This window comes from Thunnus thynnus, chromosome 3 (genome assembly GCF_963924715.1).
Source record: "Thunnus thynnus chromosome 3, fThuThy2.1, whole genome shotgun sequence".
Lineage (NCBI taxonomy): Eukaryota > Metazoa > Chordata > Actinopteri > Scombriformes > Scombridae > Thunnus > Thunnus thynnus.
In genome coordinates, this window is record NC_089519.1 from 36,979,099 (window position 1) to 36,996,834 (window position 17,736).

At 41.5% G+C, this 17,736-nt stretch overlaps 2 protein-coding genes across 2 annotated transcripts; both read right to left on the reverse strand.

Annotated features, from left to right (window-relative positions):
- Nucleotides 1-3,713: 3,713 nt before the first annotated feature.
- LOC137180361 (E3 ubiquitin-protein ligase TRIM21-like) lies at nt 3,714-7,652 on the reverse strand. Its single transcript, XM_067585688.1, has one exon. It carries the CDS (start codon nt 7,638-7,640, stop codon nt 5,997-5,999), a length of 1,644 nt encoding a protein of 547 aa, XP_067441789.1. The 5' UTR covers nt 7,641-7,652; the 3' UTR covers nt 3,714-5,996.
- Nucleotides 7,653-14,547: 6,895 nt separating this feature from the next.
- LOC137180362 (E3 ubiquitin-protein ligase TRIM21-like) lies at nt 14,548-17,115 on the reverse strand. Its single transcript, XM_067585689.1, has one exon. It carries the CDS (start codon nt 17,111-17,113, stop codon nt 15,467-15,469), a length of 1,647 nt encoding a protein of 548 aa, XP_067441790.1. The 5' UTR covers nt 17,114-17,115; the 3' UTR covers nt 14,548-15,466.
- Nucleotides 17,116-17,736: the final 621 nt, after the last annotated feature.

The window sequence follows — 17,736 nt, forward strand, 5'->3', positions numbered from 1 at the left end:
TTATCAAAAAGGAAAGTTTTAAGCCTACTCTTAAACATAGAGAGGGTGTCTGCACCCCGGACCGAATCTGGAAGATGGTTCCACAGGAGAGGAGCCTGATAGCTGAAGGCTCTGCCTCCCATTCTACTTTTAAAGACTGTAGGAACCACCAGTAAGCTGCATACTGGTTGGTGGTGAATCGAGGGCTTCTGCTTAGGGCTATGCTTCCTTCGGACAGTCACCCAGCCACCCTGGCTTCCCGGCTGCTCGGGAACTACCGGGGGAGTGGGAGCTACGCTAGGTTGGCCCGCACCGGATACTGGGGGCTAGCTAACTACATTAACTACTGATTGTTTTTCTGTGGTGCGGAGCCGCAATTCCAATTCACTGAGCCTCGCCTCCAGCACTGCAAATAAACTACACTTATTACACGTACCTTTTTCACTAAAGGAGGCAGAGGAATAACTAAACATTTGATACACCGAGCAAGAGAGAGCAGGAGAATGACAGGGAGAGAGAGAAGCCATCGCTAACTGCTTAGTTCATGTTAGCTGCTAATGCTAGCTGCAGAGCTAAAATAACTAACAACTGTGCGATTGGCGAGAAAAGTCAGTTAAATATACAGCAGGTATTAATCCACAGTAATGTGAAATATAGCAAAATCAACTGAGTTGAGAGCAGCAACAACGCTATCAGTAAACACAGTCGGCAACCGGAAATGACACAATACGCTTACCGTAGCACGTCAGCACGTCTGTCGATAGACTAGTGCCTTATCACACAGAGACTAAGATCTCTGATTTATTAACATGACACATCATGTGTAATCAGATTCAAACAGCTGTATGTAGAGGTGACGCTGCCTCAGACAGTCTGCAGCAGACCTGCAGCTCTCAGATGATTTCATGAATCTGTTAACTGGATCATTTATGATCAGATCGGACTCAGTGATCGTCTGTGAACATTCACGCTGACCAATGACCAACTTGATAACATCCTGCCTCCATACATGCAGCTGCTCTACTAACTGTTCACACTACACTTTATACAGCTGTGTGTGTGTGTGTGTGTTATATTAGAAATTAACATGAGTAACATCACATGTGACCTGTTATCTGGTAACATACTGTAGTATTTTACAACTGGATGGATTCACATTTAAATAACTGGAGATATGCCTGCTGCTCAGAGGATGAACCAACAATATAGAGTGAAATGAGAGTCCAGTTTTTGTATTTGTTGAGGCAGCAAAATTATTTGTATCTGTATTTGTATTTGAATAAAAGTGGAAAGAGGCTTAAAATCCTGTTTGTGTTTTTATTACGCTTTTAATTTTAGAAAATTAAAGTGTTACAACAAGTGTTTATGTATAAACTACCTTATGAGGGAGGTCCCCACACCGGGTCTCAAACTGGAGTCTCCCAGATCATAGACGACTGACTCATTGCAGACAGACCTCTACCTATTTATACACCCATAACACAGAGACAGCACAGCGTGTAACATGTAGAAGAACTTCAAAGGTGATTCTTGCTTTGCACTTTTCATTTATTGCCTATTTTTTTACAACCTAACTTTGTGGGAAGGAGAAGAGGAACAACAGGTTATGGAGAGTCACTTGGGAGCACTTAGCGTGTGTCAATAGCTCAGCTTTATCTCTGGGGAACACCCCCAACTCCGGTAGTGATGTCCAAATTAGGAAATGTGCATCATGTAGCGGGTGGATGTGACTCCCCTCACTGAGACCTGCTGATAGACGTCACAGCGGAGCAGAGGAGAGACACTGAGATAGTGATGTAACCGACCTGCACGCTGGTACTTGATATGTTTTTTTTTTTTCTTCCTGAAAACAAAGAATTTTTAAAAATATTTGTATGAAGTAAATATTCGTAAAAAACCCACTATTTGTGTTTTGCTGAATAACATATTTGTATTTGGGCACGCCCCTAGTAGACACACTGTTAGACAAATCAAGAAATTTAAACCTTTGTGTTTTTAATAAAGTTAACAATGACTGCTTTGGGAGAACAGAAAAAACTACAGCTCCCATTAAAAGAACTACAAGCGCAGCAGTACTCATCTCACCAAAACTTGTTTTCGTCCATATCCATAAAACTCCCAGACACTTTCTTCTAAAGTCATTGTTGCTGTTTCTAGTTGTAATCTGTGCTGTGTAAAGACTCTCCACTCGCTCATGGAGCCGTGGCGTTTATGCCTCCTTCGTAATTACAAGTTTCCAACCTGTAAACAGCGTCCATGTTAACCTCCAAATCGTAATCACGACTGGCAACCTGGGATTTTCCTGAAAGCTCCACTATATCTGACGTTGCACTTAAAGATACAGAAGTGCCTGAAAACCAAACAAACATCACGTCAGACAAACATCGTTCAGTGTAATTAAACCCAAATTTAATGGATATATACTCTCATACGATCACCTTCGTCATCCTTCCTGAGTTGTCAGACGACGTGAACGTTCACCAGTCCTTAATGTGGGAATCTTTCCGATCCTTCAGACTGTTACTGGTCACAACCCTGTCTACTAAAATGTTCATTTATATACGACGAATCTGCAATTAGGGTTTGAAAGAAGTGTAAGGCCACTTTTTTTCACAAAATTTTAGGGTGAAGACTTGGTTTAAGGATAATGTACGGTTAGGGTAAGTTAATGTTATATCCTGAGGTGTGTGTGTGTGTGTGTGTGTGTGTGTGTGTGTGTGTGGTGAAAGCTGACACTTAGGCAGAGCAGCGATGACATCACGGCGGTGGGTTTATTAAAGCGGAGCTCGGCGTGTCGGGGGAGAAGCCGTCTGCTTCCTCACAGATGGGTCTTGATGGATTTCAGCCTCAGACGCTCTCACCTTAAATAAATCAGCTGCACTTAACTTCCTGTTTGGGCTGAAGATGAAAATGTGCTCGCAGTCACTCAGCGGTCGGATGACATCATCGTGTGAAGTCGTGCAGCAGAGAGAGAGAGAGAGAGCTGCAGGTTGACTGGTTTTCAAACTGATGTGATGAGAGTTTTTTGTTGATAGAATATCTGAAAAACGACTTCACAAATTTCAGTGAAATACGGTGAAAATTTCAACCATAGATATACAAAGAACTGCTTCATTTTCAACATGGCTACAACATTTTTCCTACAAACCATTGCTCCTCCGAGGGTTTAAACTTGTAAAGAGAACAATTTAGGTGCTCTTTGTCGACGTGAGGATGAAAAAATAGATTAAAAAGTCTGTGTGAAGCTTCTATTCAGCTTCAGCAGTCTGAGTTAGTCATATCAAGTGGATATCTGACACATTTACAGTCTTTTTAGCATCAAATTCCCTCTTTGTGTTTCCTCGGACAATGTTTCCCTGTTGAGCTGTGGTGGAAGTATAGTAACAAAAAGAGGAACTTTGGCACTAAAAAGACTGTAACGTTGAAAGATATCTACTTGATTTGACTCATTTGGACGCTGAAGCATTTTTGCACAGAAGGAGGACTGTGGATTTTGTCCTCCATTACTTCCATTGTAAGGTCATTATGAAGGGATCTTCTAATGGTCAGTATGAACAGGAGGAATGATTACAGCAAGAAAAACAGGTTTCATGTTCATTTGGGCTCCTGACTGTTGTTTTAAGACATATTTGAACAATTATGAACCGTCCTTTACAAACTACAGAAATCAGCTGTTTTAGGGAATTACTGAACCTTTTAGAAACGGCTACAAACCAGTACAATAATTTACTGACTATTGACATGGAACAGGAGTCCACAGGCTGTTGGTCCAGACTGGTTTTCTGTGCTGATAGTGGTTTGTTCTATTGGTACAGAACGAGTTTGCAGAATCTATTGCCGAATCTCTTTTAATTGAAATATTGGTTACTGTACAGTTGACATGAAGTTTAACAATATGCAACAGTGAAAAACATTTGGATAATTTACTTCAGTAGAAAACAAACCTCTCAATAGATTGTAGGTCAATTAAGTAAAAAACAATAATCAGTGCAGAGAGAAAATATTGAAACATGATGATACAAAGCTGCATATGTAGACTAATAAGTGTTTGTTAAAGAAAGCAGAAAAACATTTGTGATTGTTAATGAACTGTAACAGAAACACAAACACAGCTTCTCTGTAAACCAGCTTTTATTTTTTGTGTTTGGTGTTCAACAAGTCACTGCTTTCTCAGGCCATGTTTTTAAAGCTTTACATTAAAACCACAGACAGAGTTTAGTTTACAAGTTTTTACAATCACATATTTACAGATTTCTTTAAATCATAATCAATCTATTCAATATTCAAACAAACAAACTGGCCAAAGTGGACAGAAACTAAACAAACCTCAGACAAGATAAGAAAATCCATTATACACATTATACATATATTCTATTAATCAACTGTAGAGCTGCAACTAATCATTATTTTCATTAACAATTAACCTTGTTTTAACCTGTTGCATCACTGATGGAATATTGTCATGTAGACGTGTTCAGGCCGGGACTCTTATCACACATGTAAAGTTTGGGGCAGACTGGAGCATTTACAATAAAGTTATAGCAGTTTCCTCTGTCATGGCGAAACATCAAAACTCAACGCCACGCCACAGCCACACGCTTCAACAATAGCTAAATTATAGCATATTAGGCACATTACCGCCACCCTCCGCTTCAGACTGTAGACCAAATATTAAATCCTACACATCAAAAAAAAAAACTGCAACTCCACCCACTTGGCAGGTTCAATAAAGTTTTAATGCTGAGCTCCTGAACTCCAGTCTTCCTGAGTTCTTCCATCATATATTGTCTTTTTTGATCATACTTAGTACAATCTATGCTTGCATGTGTAATAGTTTCCTCAGCCAAGTGGGAAAAAATATGTGCATATATCGGCAATCGCCAAAAATGATCCTGTTAAATAACTATGATGTCAATATTGAGCAAAAATAATTGTGATTATGCTTTTTGCCATCATCAAGCACCCCTAAAGAGAACATACATTTTGATTTACATACACACACACAAAGCATTTAAATATGTATGAGATAAATTGTTGTCTTTAATAAACAGTTACTTTAACATTTTTCAGTGTGCTCCTAAATTTCTGTGTGCTCCTAATTTTTTTCATTTAGGAACACATGTACTCCTCGACAAAAAAGTCAGCATTGAACACTGCTGTCAGGTGTGTAGAGACAATAAGTAACTGCAGCTGGACACAGAAAAATACTCATATATTTGAATGGAGAGTGTGAGCGAACCGCTAGGTGCTCGGGCCCTAATAAAGAAAAAAACTGCAGTACAGAGCTACAAATTTTAGTTTTGATTTTATTTTTCTGCACATAAACTGTCACCCTCTGTCACCCTCACTCCACTCCCTCACTGCTGTGAAACATTCTGCAATACACACTCATTATAAAATCACAGGAGGAGCAAGAAAAGACTTTAAAACTCACACTCTAATATCTCAAAAACAATAAAAGATAGAAAAAACATGTAAATTTTTACATGTTTACAAAACAAGATTTGTAGGTCAAAGTCTCGTGACTCATTTAAAGTTCAAATAAAGTCTGTATCTAAAACTATGTGGAAGCAGTAAATGTTTAAAAAGGTGTGGGTTCACTCACACTCTCCATTCAAATCAAATTTTGACCAGGTCATGTGGGTTAAAATTCATTTCTATTGTTCTGTCATTAAGTGTTTCAGCACTTATTACAGCCTGTAACATATTGACACATATTCTGTGGAGTCATGGTCTCGGCCGAACTCTACAATGAAGCTTTATGACACTGTGAAATATTCACACTTTGTTTTCTGTGGTTTCACTTCAAACTGAAAGTTTTGTTTTTTTGGAAACTTTGTGTTTTTGACTAGAAATGAAACTAAAGTTCTGTGGATTTGATCAGATGTTTAAATAGAGATTTAATTTTAGATAGAAATCCTAGTTTGTGTTTTTTCTCATAATAAACAAGAATGTGTTTGTTTATTTACTCTCTTCAAAAACAAAGACACATTTATGACATAAAACAGGTGATTACTCTACTCAGTTTGATTGACAGGACAGATGATCAGAGGGGCGGAGTTTTTACCACCATCATTAGGATAGGGACAGAAGTATGTGTAGAGTTTCTCAGTGAAGGAGCAGCCAGTAAAGGAGTAGATAAGAGCTGCAGCATCTACGTCATAAAAGGAGACCAGACCCTCCTCATAATCCACAAACACCCCCACCTTCTGAGGCTTAGACTTCAGAGAGAGAACGACTGGAGGACCAGCAAGAGCTTTATACTCATTTCCATTTCTCAAACATATAGTCCAGTAACCATCCTGAGGTCTAGCTGTGAATTGTTCCTTCCTGTTGATCGCCTCTCTGGCCACTCCTAAAGCCCATTCAGTCTTCTCTTTAACCTGAACCTCAAAGTAAAATCTGCCTGAAGAGAAACTCTGCTTTCCTAAAACACAACAACAATCAGAAAATCTCTTTGGGTTGTCTGGGAGATTCTTCTTCACATCACCACAATTTACTTGTTTCTCATCATCAGACAGGATGAGCCAGGGATTTGCTGTATCAGGATCAAGAGTCACATCCACTGCATACTGCTGGACCCTCTTCAGCTCAGCCTCAAACAGCTTCTTCATCTCTTTACTGAGCGTCTCCTCCAGCTGAGCCACAGCTCTCACCACAGTCTCCTCATATGATGGTGGACGGACGCTGACCTCTGTCCAGTCTTTGGTGGGTGGAGCAGCTTTCAGGGACGGGAAGTTTTGGAGGAGGTGGAGGTGGTCTTCAGAGCGTGAGAGCTTCTCCACCTCAGAGCTTCTCTTCTTCAGCTCAGAGATTTCCTGTTCCAGCTCTTTGATGAAGTCTTCAGCCTGTTTCTCTGTCGTTCTTTGCTTCTCTTCAATCGTCTCAATGAGCTCATTCAGGCTTCTCTCAACAGACTTCATCAGAGTGGTGAAGACCTGAACACCTTCTGCTTTCTCTCTGTCTGCATCTTCCTTACTGAGCTCAACTGAGTGTTTGATCTCTTGAATCTTCAGTCGTCTCTTCTGGATCATCTGCTGAATTTCAGCCTCTGTCTTCCCCAGCTCTGCCTTCTTTCCTTCATATTCTTCTTTCAGAGGAACAAACTCATGTGTCTTGTGGTCTAAAACAGAGCAGAGCATGCAGACACATGTCTGGTCGGTCTTACAGAACAGCTCCAGAGGTTTATCATGCTTCATACACATCCTGTCTTCCAGGTTCTCCACAGGGTCCATCAGCTGATGTCTTTTCAGACGTGAAGCTGTCAGATGAGGCTCCAGGTGAGTCTCACAGTAGGAGGTCAGACACACCAGACAGGACTTCAGGGCCTTCAGTTTGGTTCCAGTACAGACGTCACAGGGAACTTCTCCTGGTTTGGCAGCTTGTTGCTCTGAGCTGCTGCTGCTGGCTTTCTGTTGAGCTTCCTGTCTGAACTGAGAAACCATCTCAGAGATGAAAGTATTCACCTTCAACTTAGGTCTTGTGTAGAAAACCTCTTTACAGATGGGACACAGGTACTGGTCATTACTGTTCCAGTGTTCAGTGATGCAGTTTTTGCAGAAGTTGTGTCCACATGGTGTGCTGACTGGATCAGTGAACACATCCAGACAGATGGAGCACAGAAACTGATCTTCAGATCGCAGACAGCTGGCAGCAGACATATCTACACACTGAGTGTGAAAAACAAAAGAAAGAATTTGTTTAAAATTCAATTTCAATTCTTTGTTCAAAAAGAAAAATAAGGATAATTATTGTTGTATTAAGTATAACATGTGATATTAGGTAAAGTAATACTGAATTATATTTTCCCTGTTATTGATCGGGATGGGAACACGTGAATGGAGTCGTGAGCAATCGTGATCATTGAAGTCGTGCTGGCAGCTCAAACAGTTATCCACAAGGCTGCATGGTGAGTTTAAAGTTGTTGTTTACTTTGATGACGTGTTTTATGTGAGCTGGTTTACACAAACACAGTAAGAGACTGTCATCTGCAGCTCTTTATCTAACAGCTCATTGTGGCTGTTTCTGCTTGTACTATTCTTCCATACAATCTTTAAAATGAACCACTGACAACATAACACAGAATATGTCCATATCTTGTTGTGTAGACCAACTGTTATTGAAGAATAGCACTGCTAACAAAGCTCTGCTAACTTGGTGACAAACACCTTTTATTACCTGCAGCTGCTTCACAATAAAAGCTGCTGCTTGTTGGTAGAAAGCTTTTAATGTGAAACAGCTACAGGAAATAGAATGCAGTGTGTCTGTAGGGAGTGATCAGTAAATAGTAATAAGACCAGGAAGGTTGGAGTGAAGCTGAACTCCAAACCACAGAGATTCAGTTACAAGTTACAAAAGTCCTGAGAACTGACACAGAGAGACTGTTTAAAAAACAATTAAAGTTGTTTCACTGAATCTGTGTAAAAACATCTTTAGTTATATTGTCACTAATTTCACAAGTGTCAGTATGAAATGAAAAGAGTGGAACTTCCTGTCTGCTGTGTTAAAGCTGGTTGTTGAAACATTAAATATGATCAGTTGTACTCACCAGTGTTTGGCAGAGACTCTGCTGTGTTGTTGAGAAAGACTTGATGAACTCAGTTTAATTTTTATTTGGACAGAAGTGGAGAGACTCGACTGCAGCTCTGCTGTCACTCTGACAAACTTTCAGTTTCAGTTCTGCAGAGTGACGTTGCAGCTCTCTTGTCTTTCCAGTGTTGCTCCTCCTCTTACTGCAGCTCTGACTGTGAGTTTGTTTCCTCCCTTTGATTTACAAGATTATTTACAGGCAGCCAGTTGTTTTTGCTGAAGTTTTCATGAAACTATTAACTTCTTTTTCTCTTTATCTTGAACTGAGTCCAACAAATGTCGTCGGGTCAACGTTGATGTTAAATCAACAGTTATTTCAAAAACACATTTTTTAACTTCTACAAACAGTTTCCAGTTTACTTCACAAAATGAGGTTAAAGACGGTTGACAACCACTAAAGGATGATTTTATTTTATCTCATTCAGATACGATTTTTATATTTTGCTTCATGTTCTACCTTATTTGTTCCTTTGCTGTAAAGCCGATTAGTTGTTTTGTGGTGAACCACCACAGTCCTGACAGGGATAAATGTAGAATCTATCATCTCTGTACTGAGTGATGCTTCACACTGCCAGCACTGTCCTTTGGGAGTTTGGGAGTTGTAGTGTGAACCCTGTTAGCCACAGAGCTAACGTCATGTCAGCAGCTCTGCTGTCAATCTGAGGTTTGGAAAATATAAAGAATTAAAAAGTTTTTGTTAGCAGGAGTTGGGTGGTTTGAATCCTCAACCTGTTTTAGTAAATCTTGATGACTGTGATGGCCCTAGACAGTCCGTGCAACTGTCATCTTTGGACTGCGGATATTCGCTGAGGCATAGGAAGGTAAGTGTTAATCCACCTGTGTGTGCATCACCTGTAGGAGTGGTTCCCCTTGTAGGATTAAGTGGCGTCTCCCCTTTGGGTTTCATTGGAGGGGCTGGCAGTGTTGGGGTACAATGGTTAGAGCTTCCTTTTCCCTTTTTTCCCTGTATTTGCTCGGGAGCACTTCCATGGCTTGGGGGGGTTGCCTGGTTTCTGGTCGCCTCTCTCAGGCCAGCAGGCTTTGAGTGCGTAAGTACCCGCCACCACGCCTCATTAAGACTGGGGGGAGTTATGTAGCTAGTTTTTGGTTAGGCAGTCAGCTAGCGGGGAAGCTCCATTTGGTGGCTGCCTATTCCTCTTGTGTGCGCTGGTGGGTTTTAACATGTTACATTGCTGTCCTCTCATTGCGAATAATGGTAAGTTATGGAGGAGATTGTGAGAGCGTTTGTGGAGGCGCCATCTGAAAAGTCTTTGAATCAATGCACAAAGGATCAGCTGGTTAAGATAGCTGAGTTTTACAGTTTTGATGTGGATAATAAAAGGGTTAAAGAGACATTGAAGGCCAATTTGGTAAGGATGAAAGTGTTAGGCACTGCAGAGGCTGCTCCTTTCTCCATGTGCACTGAGGACACGCCTCCATCTGTAATAGCAGGTCCTGGTGCTGGCAGAAGGAACAGCAGAAGGAGTTACTCCTGTTGTGCATACAGCTAAAGAGATAGAAGGAAGTTTCATCGGAAAAGATGTGCCAGGGTATTGAGATGGAAAAGGTACTGTCATTGGAGAAGATGAGGCAAGAAACTGAGCAGACAAAGCTTGAACTGCAAAAACAAAAACTGACTTTGATTAGAGAGGGGAAAGTTGCGGCTGATGTTCTGCATATTGATGGTCCCTACGTTCCAAGCCGGACCCCAGGGAGGTCCGTTGATGACTTGAGTGATTTGAGGCTGGTTCCCAGGTTTAATGAAAGAGATCCAGAAACTTTCTTTGCGATGTTTGAGCAGCTGGCTGATGTGTAGGGGTGGCCTGATTCCACTTGCACGTTAATGATGCAATGTGTGTTAACCGGCAGGGCTCAGGAAGCTTATTTCTCGTTGACTAACAGTGACTGTTTGAAGTATGATTTAGTGAAGTCTGCGGTTCTCAAGGCATATGAGCTGGTGCCTGAAGCTTATCTCCATAGATTCAGGAGTTGGAAAAGAGGTGATAAATCGCATTTGAAGTTTGTTCGTGATATTTCTACTCACTTTGATCGTTGGTGTGCTGCGGCTGAGGTTGATTCTCATGAGGCTCTGCATGACTTAATTATTCTGGAGCAATTTAAAAACTCTTTCCCGAAGAGCATTGCAACTTATATTAGTGAGCAGGCAGTTAAGACAGCAGCTGAAGCTGCTGCTTTGGTGGATGATTATGTTTTGACGCACGGTGGGGAGTGTCCTGTTGCTCGGGGTGGCGGTGGACACCGGGAAAATTCCTTGGCCGTGGGTGCGTGGTCTGGTCATCTGATGAGACTGGTTGGGCTGGAGCAGAGACATGAACTTGGGGCTCTTGAGTCTGACAAAATTTGTAATTATTGTCATAAACAAGGGCACTGGTGGAGAGACTGTTATGCTTTTAAATCTGGGACTAAGCAGGCTAGTGCTAGTGTTAACTCCAAGCCAGCAATGTTTGTTGCACCAGTCTCTGAACAAGTGTCTGAGCTTGCATGTGGTGAGTTGAAACCACAGGTGTTTAGTCCGGAGCTGGAGTCTTACTTGCCTTTCATCACTGAAGGTTTACCATTTTCAGATGAGACCTACATGGGTTCTTTCATTCCGGTGCTTGGAATGGGGTTAACGGTTCTGCGTGTACCTCTCCATTAAATCTTGTTCTATGATCTGTTTCAGGTTGAGGTGGGGAGTCGGGTGTGGGCTGATGTTGCACCGCCTGCTATCGTAGCACCAGCGGCCCTAGTTAGCAGTAAGCCTGACAAAAGTGAGTTTCCTGATGTGTTTACGGCGTGCGCTGTTACGCGTGCCATGAAGTGCGCACAGTCAGATGAAATAAATTCCACTGAAAATGATATCCCACAGCAGCATGATGTGACATGTCCTGATGTGCCTTGGTCTGTTTCTTACAGCGAGCTGTTGAAGGAGCAGCGTGTTGATTCATCTTTGAATGATCTGATGGAGAGTGTTCTTCCTGGGGGTGAGGTAAAAACTCATGTGCAGTGTTATTTCCTCTAGAATGAAGTGCTAATGAGAAAGTGGGTACCTCGGTGGGAGCATTTTGTTGGTGAACCGATTTACCAAGTTGTGGTGCCTTCTAGGTTCGGTAGTGTGGTGTTGCAGGTTTCCTATGAAAAGTCTGGCCATTTAGGCGTGAGGAAGACATATCACCACATCCTGAGGTATTTCTTTTGGCCACGACTGAAAAAGGACGCGTCTGCTTACATAAAGTCATGCCATACATGTCAGCTAACCGGTAAGCCTAACCAGAGCCTAAAACTTGCTCCGTTGTGCCCAATACCAGCTACAAGTCAGCCTTTTGAGCATCTTATTATTGATTGTGTGGGTCCATTGCCTCCATCTTAATCAGGTGCTAGTTAACTATTGACAGTGATGTGCCAGAGTACAAGGTGTCCAGCTGCATATCCTTTACGCACAATCACAGCCAGGTCTGTGGTGCGTGCTTTGTCACAGTTTTTTTCCATCCTCGGTGTTCCCAGAGTCATTCAGTCCGATCAGGAGTCAAACTGTTCTCCCCATTTGTTTGCACAGATTTTAAAACAACTATACGTATAAGCACAACCAGGTATCTGCTTACTATGCGCAGAGCCAGGGCGCCTTGGAGCGCTTCCATCAAACGCTTAAGTCAATGGACACAATGACAATATTGTGTCCAAATGAACGGAGACTGGGAAGAGGGTTTGCCCTGGCTGTTTCTGGCTGCTAGGGAGGCTGTCCAGGAAAGCACGGGGTTTAGCCCAAACTACCTTGTGTTTGGTCATACTGTGCAGGGTCCCTTGACACTATTGTAGGGACAAATGGAGAAAGAGGCAAAACCACCACAAAACCTTGTTGAGTATGTCATTGGCTTTAGGTATAGGCTTTATAAAGCCTCGGAGGTGGCTAAGAACAAGTTGGCATCTGTACAGGGAAAGATGAAAAAACTTTATGATCACCAGGTTGGGGATGGTGTTTTTCTCCTGGGAGATCAGGTGCTTGCTTTGTTGCCCGTTGTGACCTTCCCATTTCAGGCAAAATGTTCTGGGCCATATTCAGTTGTGCAGAGGGTGTCAGATCAGAACTATGTGATTGCTACCCCCAAGCCTAGGTCCTCTACTCAGCTCTGTCATGTGAATTGTTGAAGCCATACTACATTTGTGAAAATCAGTCAGCTGATCAGGAAAAGCAGTTGTCGGGTGCCTGCACTGCTTGTTTGTCTGTGTCTGTGTCCCCTCCTGGGAGGACTTGTTGGCCCCTGATGAGGCTAAACTTTATGGCTGGCTTAAAAATTCAGAGGCTCTGCAGAATTTGGATGGCTTATTTAATCATTTTGGAGGTTGCCAAACGCAATCAACTAGCTGGTTTGATTAAGCGTTATCCATGTTTGTTTGGCGATACACATACTCAAACACATTTGATTGAGCACGATATAGATGTTGGGGATGCCAAACCTATTAAGCAGAGGTTTTATCGTATTAATCCAGAGAAACGCAGATATCTGGATGCAGAGGTCAAGTATATACTTGATAGTGGTATTGCAGAGCCATCTTGTTCTAGCTTGGTATCGCCCTGTCTGCTTGTGCGAAAGTCTGATAACACTCCCAGGTGTTCAGACTTTTGTAAAGTCAGTGTCACAAAACTGGACTCTTTTCCACTTCCCCACATGGAAGACTGTATTGATCAAGTCGGCTCGGCTAAATTTGTCAGCAAGTTTGACCTTCTTAAGGGCCACTGGCAGGTTCAGTTGTCTGAGAGAGCACAAGAGATTGCTGTGTTCATCATGCCCACGGGGTTGTATCCTTATAATCTGATGCCCTTTGGTTTGCGGAATGCGCCAGCAACCTTTCAACACCTGATGAACAGGGTTGTTGGAGATCTGGAAGGTTGCTCAATGTATCTGGACAATGTGGTCATCTATGCTGATCATTGGGATGTCCATCTTGACTGCATTGAGAGGTTGTTTGACCGCTTGGCTCATGTGCATCTGACTGTTAACCTTGCCAAGTGCAAATTTGCGAAGGCCACAGTTTCTTATTTGGGCAAGGCAGAGTGTGTCCTGTGCATGCAAAAGCGCAGGCTATTGATGACTATGCTCCGCCCACAACTAAGAAGGGGCTCATGCATTTTTTGGGATTAGTTGGTTATTATTGTTGTTTTTGTAGGAATTTTTCTACTGTTGTTGCGCCCCTTACTGTCTTGTTAAAGGCTAAGGCCAAATATGTGGTCCTCAGAGTGTCAGAAGGCCTCTGAGAGTGTTCCAGCCCTCATCTGTAACGCTCCTGTTTTGGCTGCTCCACAGTGGGAGAAACCATTCAAACTGGGGGTAGATGCAAGTAATGTGGGTGCAGGGGCAGTGCTGTTACAGCCTGATGATTTAGGAGTGGATAAACCAGTCTGTTTCTTTTCAAGGCAATTTAATAAACATCAACTGAATTATTCAGTCATCGAAAAGGAAACATTAGCCTTGATTTTGGCTTTGCAGCATTTCAGTGTATATGTTAGCTCTGTCCCTGTCGTGGTCTTCACAGATCACAACCTCTTAACTTTTTTGAGTTCCTTGCAGTGCCCTAACCATAGGCTGATTCACTCGGCTCTGATGCTCCAGTCCTATAACTTGGACATTCGCCATATCAAGGGACAGGATAATGTGGTGGCAGACGCATTGTCTCAAGCTCCCTGTGAATGATGTCGAATTTATTGTCGAATCTCTTTTAATTGAAATATTGGTTACTGGACAGTTGGCATAACGTTTAACAATGTGCAACAATAAAAACATTTGGATAATTTACTTCAGTAGAAAACAAACCTCTCAATAGATTGTAGGTCAATTAAGTAAAAAACAATAATCAGTGCAGAGAGAAAATATTGAAACATGATGATACAAAGCTGCATATGTAGACTAATAAGTGTTTGTTAAAGAAAGCAGAAAAACATTTGTGATTGTTAATGAACTGTAACAGAAACATAAACACAGCTTCTCTGTAAACCAGGTTTTATTTTTTGTGTTTGGTGTTCAACAAGTCACTGCTTACTCAGGCCATGTTTTTAAAGCTTTACATTAAAACTACAGACATAGTTTAGTTTACAGATTTTTACAATCACATATTTACAGATTTCTTTAAATCATAATCAATCTATTCAATATTCAAACAAACAAATTGGCCAAAGTGGACAGAAACTAAACAAACCTCAGACAAAATAAGAAAATCCTTTATACACATTATACATATATTCTATTAATCAACTGTAGAGCTGCAACTAATGATTATTTTCATTAACAATTAACCTTGTTTTAACCTGTTTTTGAATCATTATTTACTCTATAAAATATCAGACAATAATGAAAATATTCATCACAATTTCTAAGAGTTCAAGATGTCTTTGAATGTTTTGTCTGACCAACAGTCCAAAACCCAAAAATATTCCAGTTACCATCATATAGAGCAGAGAGTAGCAGCAAAACCTCACATTTAAAAAGATGGAGCCTGAGAATGTTTGTCTGACAAATAATTATCAATCAATCAATTCATTTCCTGTTGTTCTGTCATTAAGTGTTTCAGCACTTATTACAGCCTGTAAAATATTGACACATATTCTGTGGAGTCATGGTCTCGGCCGAACTCTACAATGAAGCTTTATGACACTGTGAAATATTCACACTTTGTTTTCTGTGGTTTCACTTCAAACTGAAAGTTTTGTTTTTTTTGGAAACTTTGTGTTTTTGACTAGAAATGAAACTTAAGTTCTGTGGATTTGATCAGATGTTTAAATAGAGATTTAATTTTAGATAGAAATCCTAGTTTGTGTTTTTTCTCATAATAAACAAGAATGTGTTTGTATATTTACTCTCTTCAAAAACAAAGACACATTTATGACATAAAACAGGTGATTACTCTACTCAGTTTGATTGACAGGACAGATGATCAGAGGGGCGGAGTTTTTACCACCATAATTAGGACAGGGACTGAAGAATGGGTAGAGTTTCTCAGTGAAGGAGCAGCCAGTAAAGGAGTAGATAAGAGCTGCAACATCTACGTCATAAAAGGAGACCAGACCCTCCTCATAATCCACAAACACCCCCACCTTCTGAAGCTGAGACTTCAGAGAGAGACGGACTGAAAGGTCATTACAAGCTTCATACTCATTTCCATTTCTCAATAATATAGTCCAGTAACCATTCTGAGGGCACAGACTGAATTCTCCCTTCCTGTTGATGGACTCTCTGGCCACTCCTAAAGTCCAGTCAGTCTTCCCTTTAACCTGAACCTCAAAGTAAAATCTGCCTGAAGAGAAACTCTGCTTTCCTAAAACATTAACATAACGTGTAAATCTCTTTGGGTTGTCTGGGAGATTCTTCTTCACATCACCATGATTTACTTGTTTCCCATCATCAGACAGGATGAGATCAGGATTTGCTGTATCAGGATCAAGAGTCACATCCACTGCATACTGCTGGATCCTCTTCAGCTCGACCTCACCAAGCAGCTTCTTCATCTTTTTACTGAGCGTCTCCTCCAGCTGAGCCACAGCTCTCACCACAGTCCCCTCATATGATGGTGGACGGACGCTGACCTCTGTCCAGTCTTTGGTGGGTGGAGCAGCTTTCAGGGACGAGAAGTTTTGGAGGAGGTGGAGGTGGTCTTCAGAGCGTGAGAGCTGCTTCACCTCAGAACTTCTCTTCTTCAGCTCAGAGATTTCCTGTTCCAGCTCTTTGATGAAGTCTTCAGCCTGTTTCTCTGTCGTTCTTTGCTTCTCTTCAATCGTCTCAATGAGCTCATTCAGGCTTCTCTCAACAGACTCCATCAGAGTGATGAAGACCTGAACACCCTCTGCTATCTCTCTGTTTGCATCTTTCTTACTGAGGTCAACTGAGTGTTTGATCTCTTGAATCTTCAGTCGTCTCTTCTGGATCATCTGCTGAATTTTAGCCTCTGTCTTCCCCAGCTCTGCCTTCTTTCCTTCATATTCTTCTTTCAGAGGAACAAACTCATGTGTCTTGTGGTCTAAAATAGAACAGAGCATGCAGACACATGTCTGGTCGGTCTTACAGAACAGCTCCAGAGGTTTATCGTGCTTCATACACATCCTGTCTTCCAGGTTCTCCACAGGGTCCATCAGCTGATGTCTTTTCAGACGTGAAGCTGTCAGATGAGGCTCCAGGTGAGTCTCACAGTAGGAGGTCAGACACACCAGACAGGACTTCAGGGCCTTCAGTTTGGTTCCAGTACAGACGTCACAGGGAACTTCTCCTGGTTTGGCAGCTTGTTGCTCTGAGCTGCTGCTGCTGGCTTTCTGTTGAGCTTCCTGTCTGAACTGAGAAACCATCTCAGAGAATAAAGTATTCACCTTCAACTTAGGTCTTGTGTTGAAAACCTCTTTACACATGGGACACCAGGAAGGGACATTCGTGTTCCAGTGTTCAGTGATGCAGTTTTTGCAGAAGTTGTGTCCACATGGTGTGGTGACTGGATCAGTGAACACATCCAGACAGATGCAGCACAGAAACTGATCTTCAGATCGCAGACAGCTGACAGCAGACATATCTGCACACTGAGTGTGAAAAACAAAATAAAGAATTTGTTTAAAATTCAATTTCAATTATGTGTTCATAAACAAATAAAGATAATTACTGTTGTATAAGTAAGTATAAGTAAGTAAGTATAACATGTGATATTAGGTAAAGTAATATTGAATTATATTTCTGTTATTGATCGGGATGGGAACATGTGAACGGAGTCGTGAGCAACCGTGATCATTGAAGTCGTGCTGGCAGCTCAAACAGTTATCCACAAGGCTGCATGGTGAGTTTAAAGTTGTTGTTTACTTTGATGATGTGTTTTATGTGAGCTGGTTTACACAAACACAGTAAGAGACTGTCATCTGCAGCTCTTTATCTAACAGCTCATTGTGGCTGTTTCTGCTTGTACTATTCTTCCATACAATCTTTAAAATGAACCACTGACAACATAACACAGAATATGTCCATATCTTGTTGTGTAGACCAACTGTTATTGAAGAATAGCACTGCTAACAAAGCTCTGCTAACTTGGTGACAAACACCTTTTATTACCTCCAGCTGCTTCACAATAAAAGCTGTGCTTGTTGGTAGAAAGCTTTTAATGTGAAACAGCTACAGGAAATAGAATGCAGTGTGTCTGTAGGAA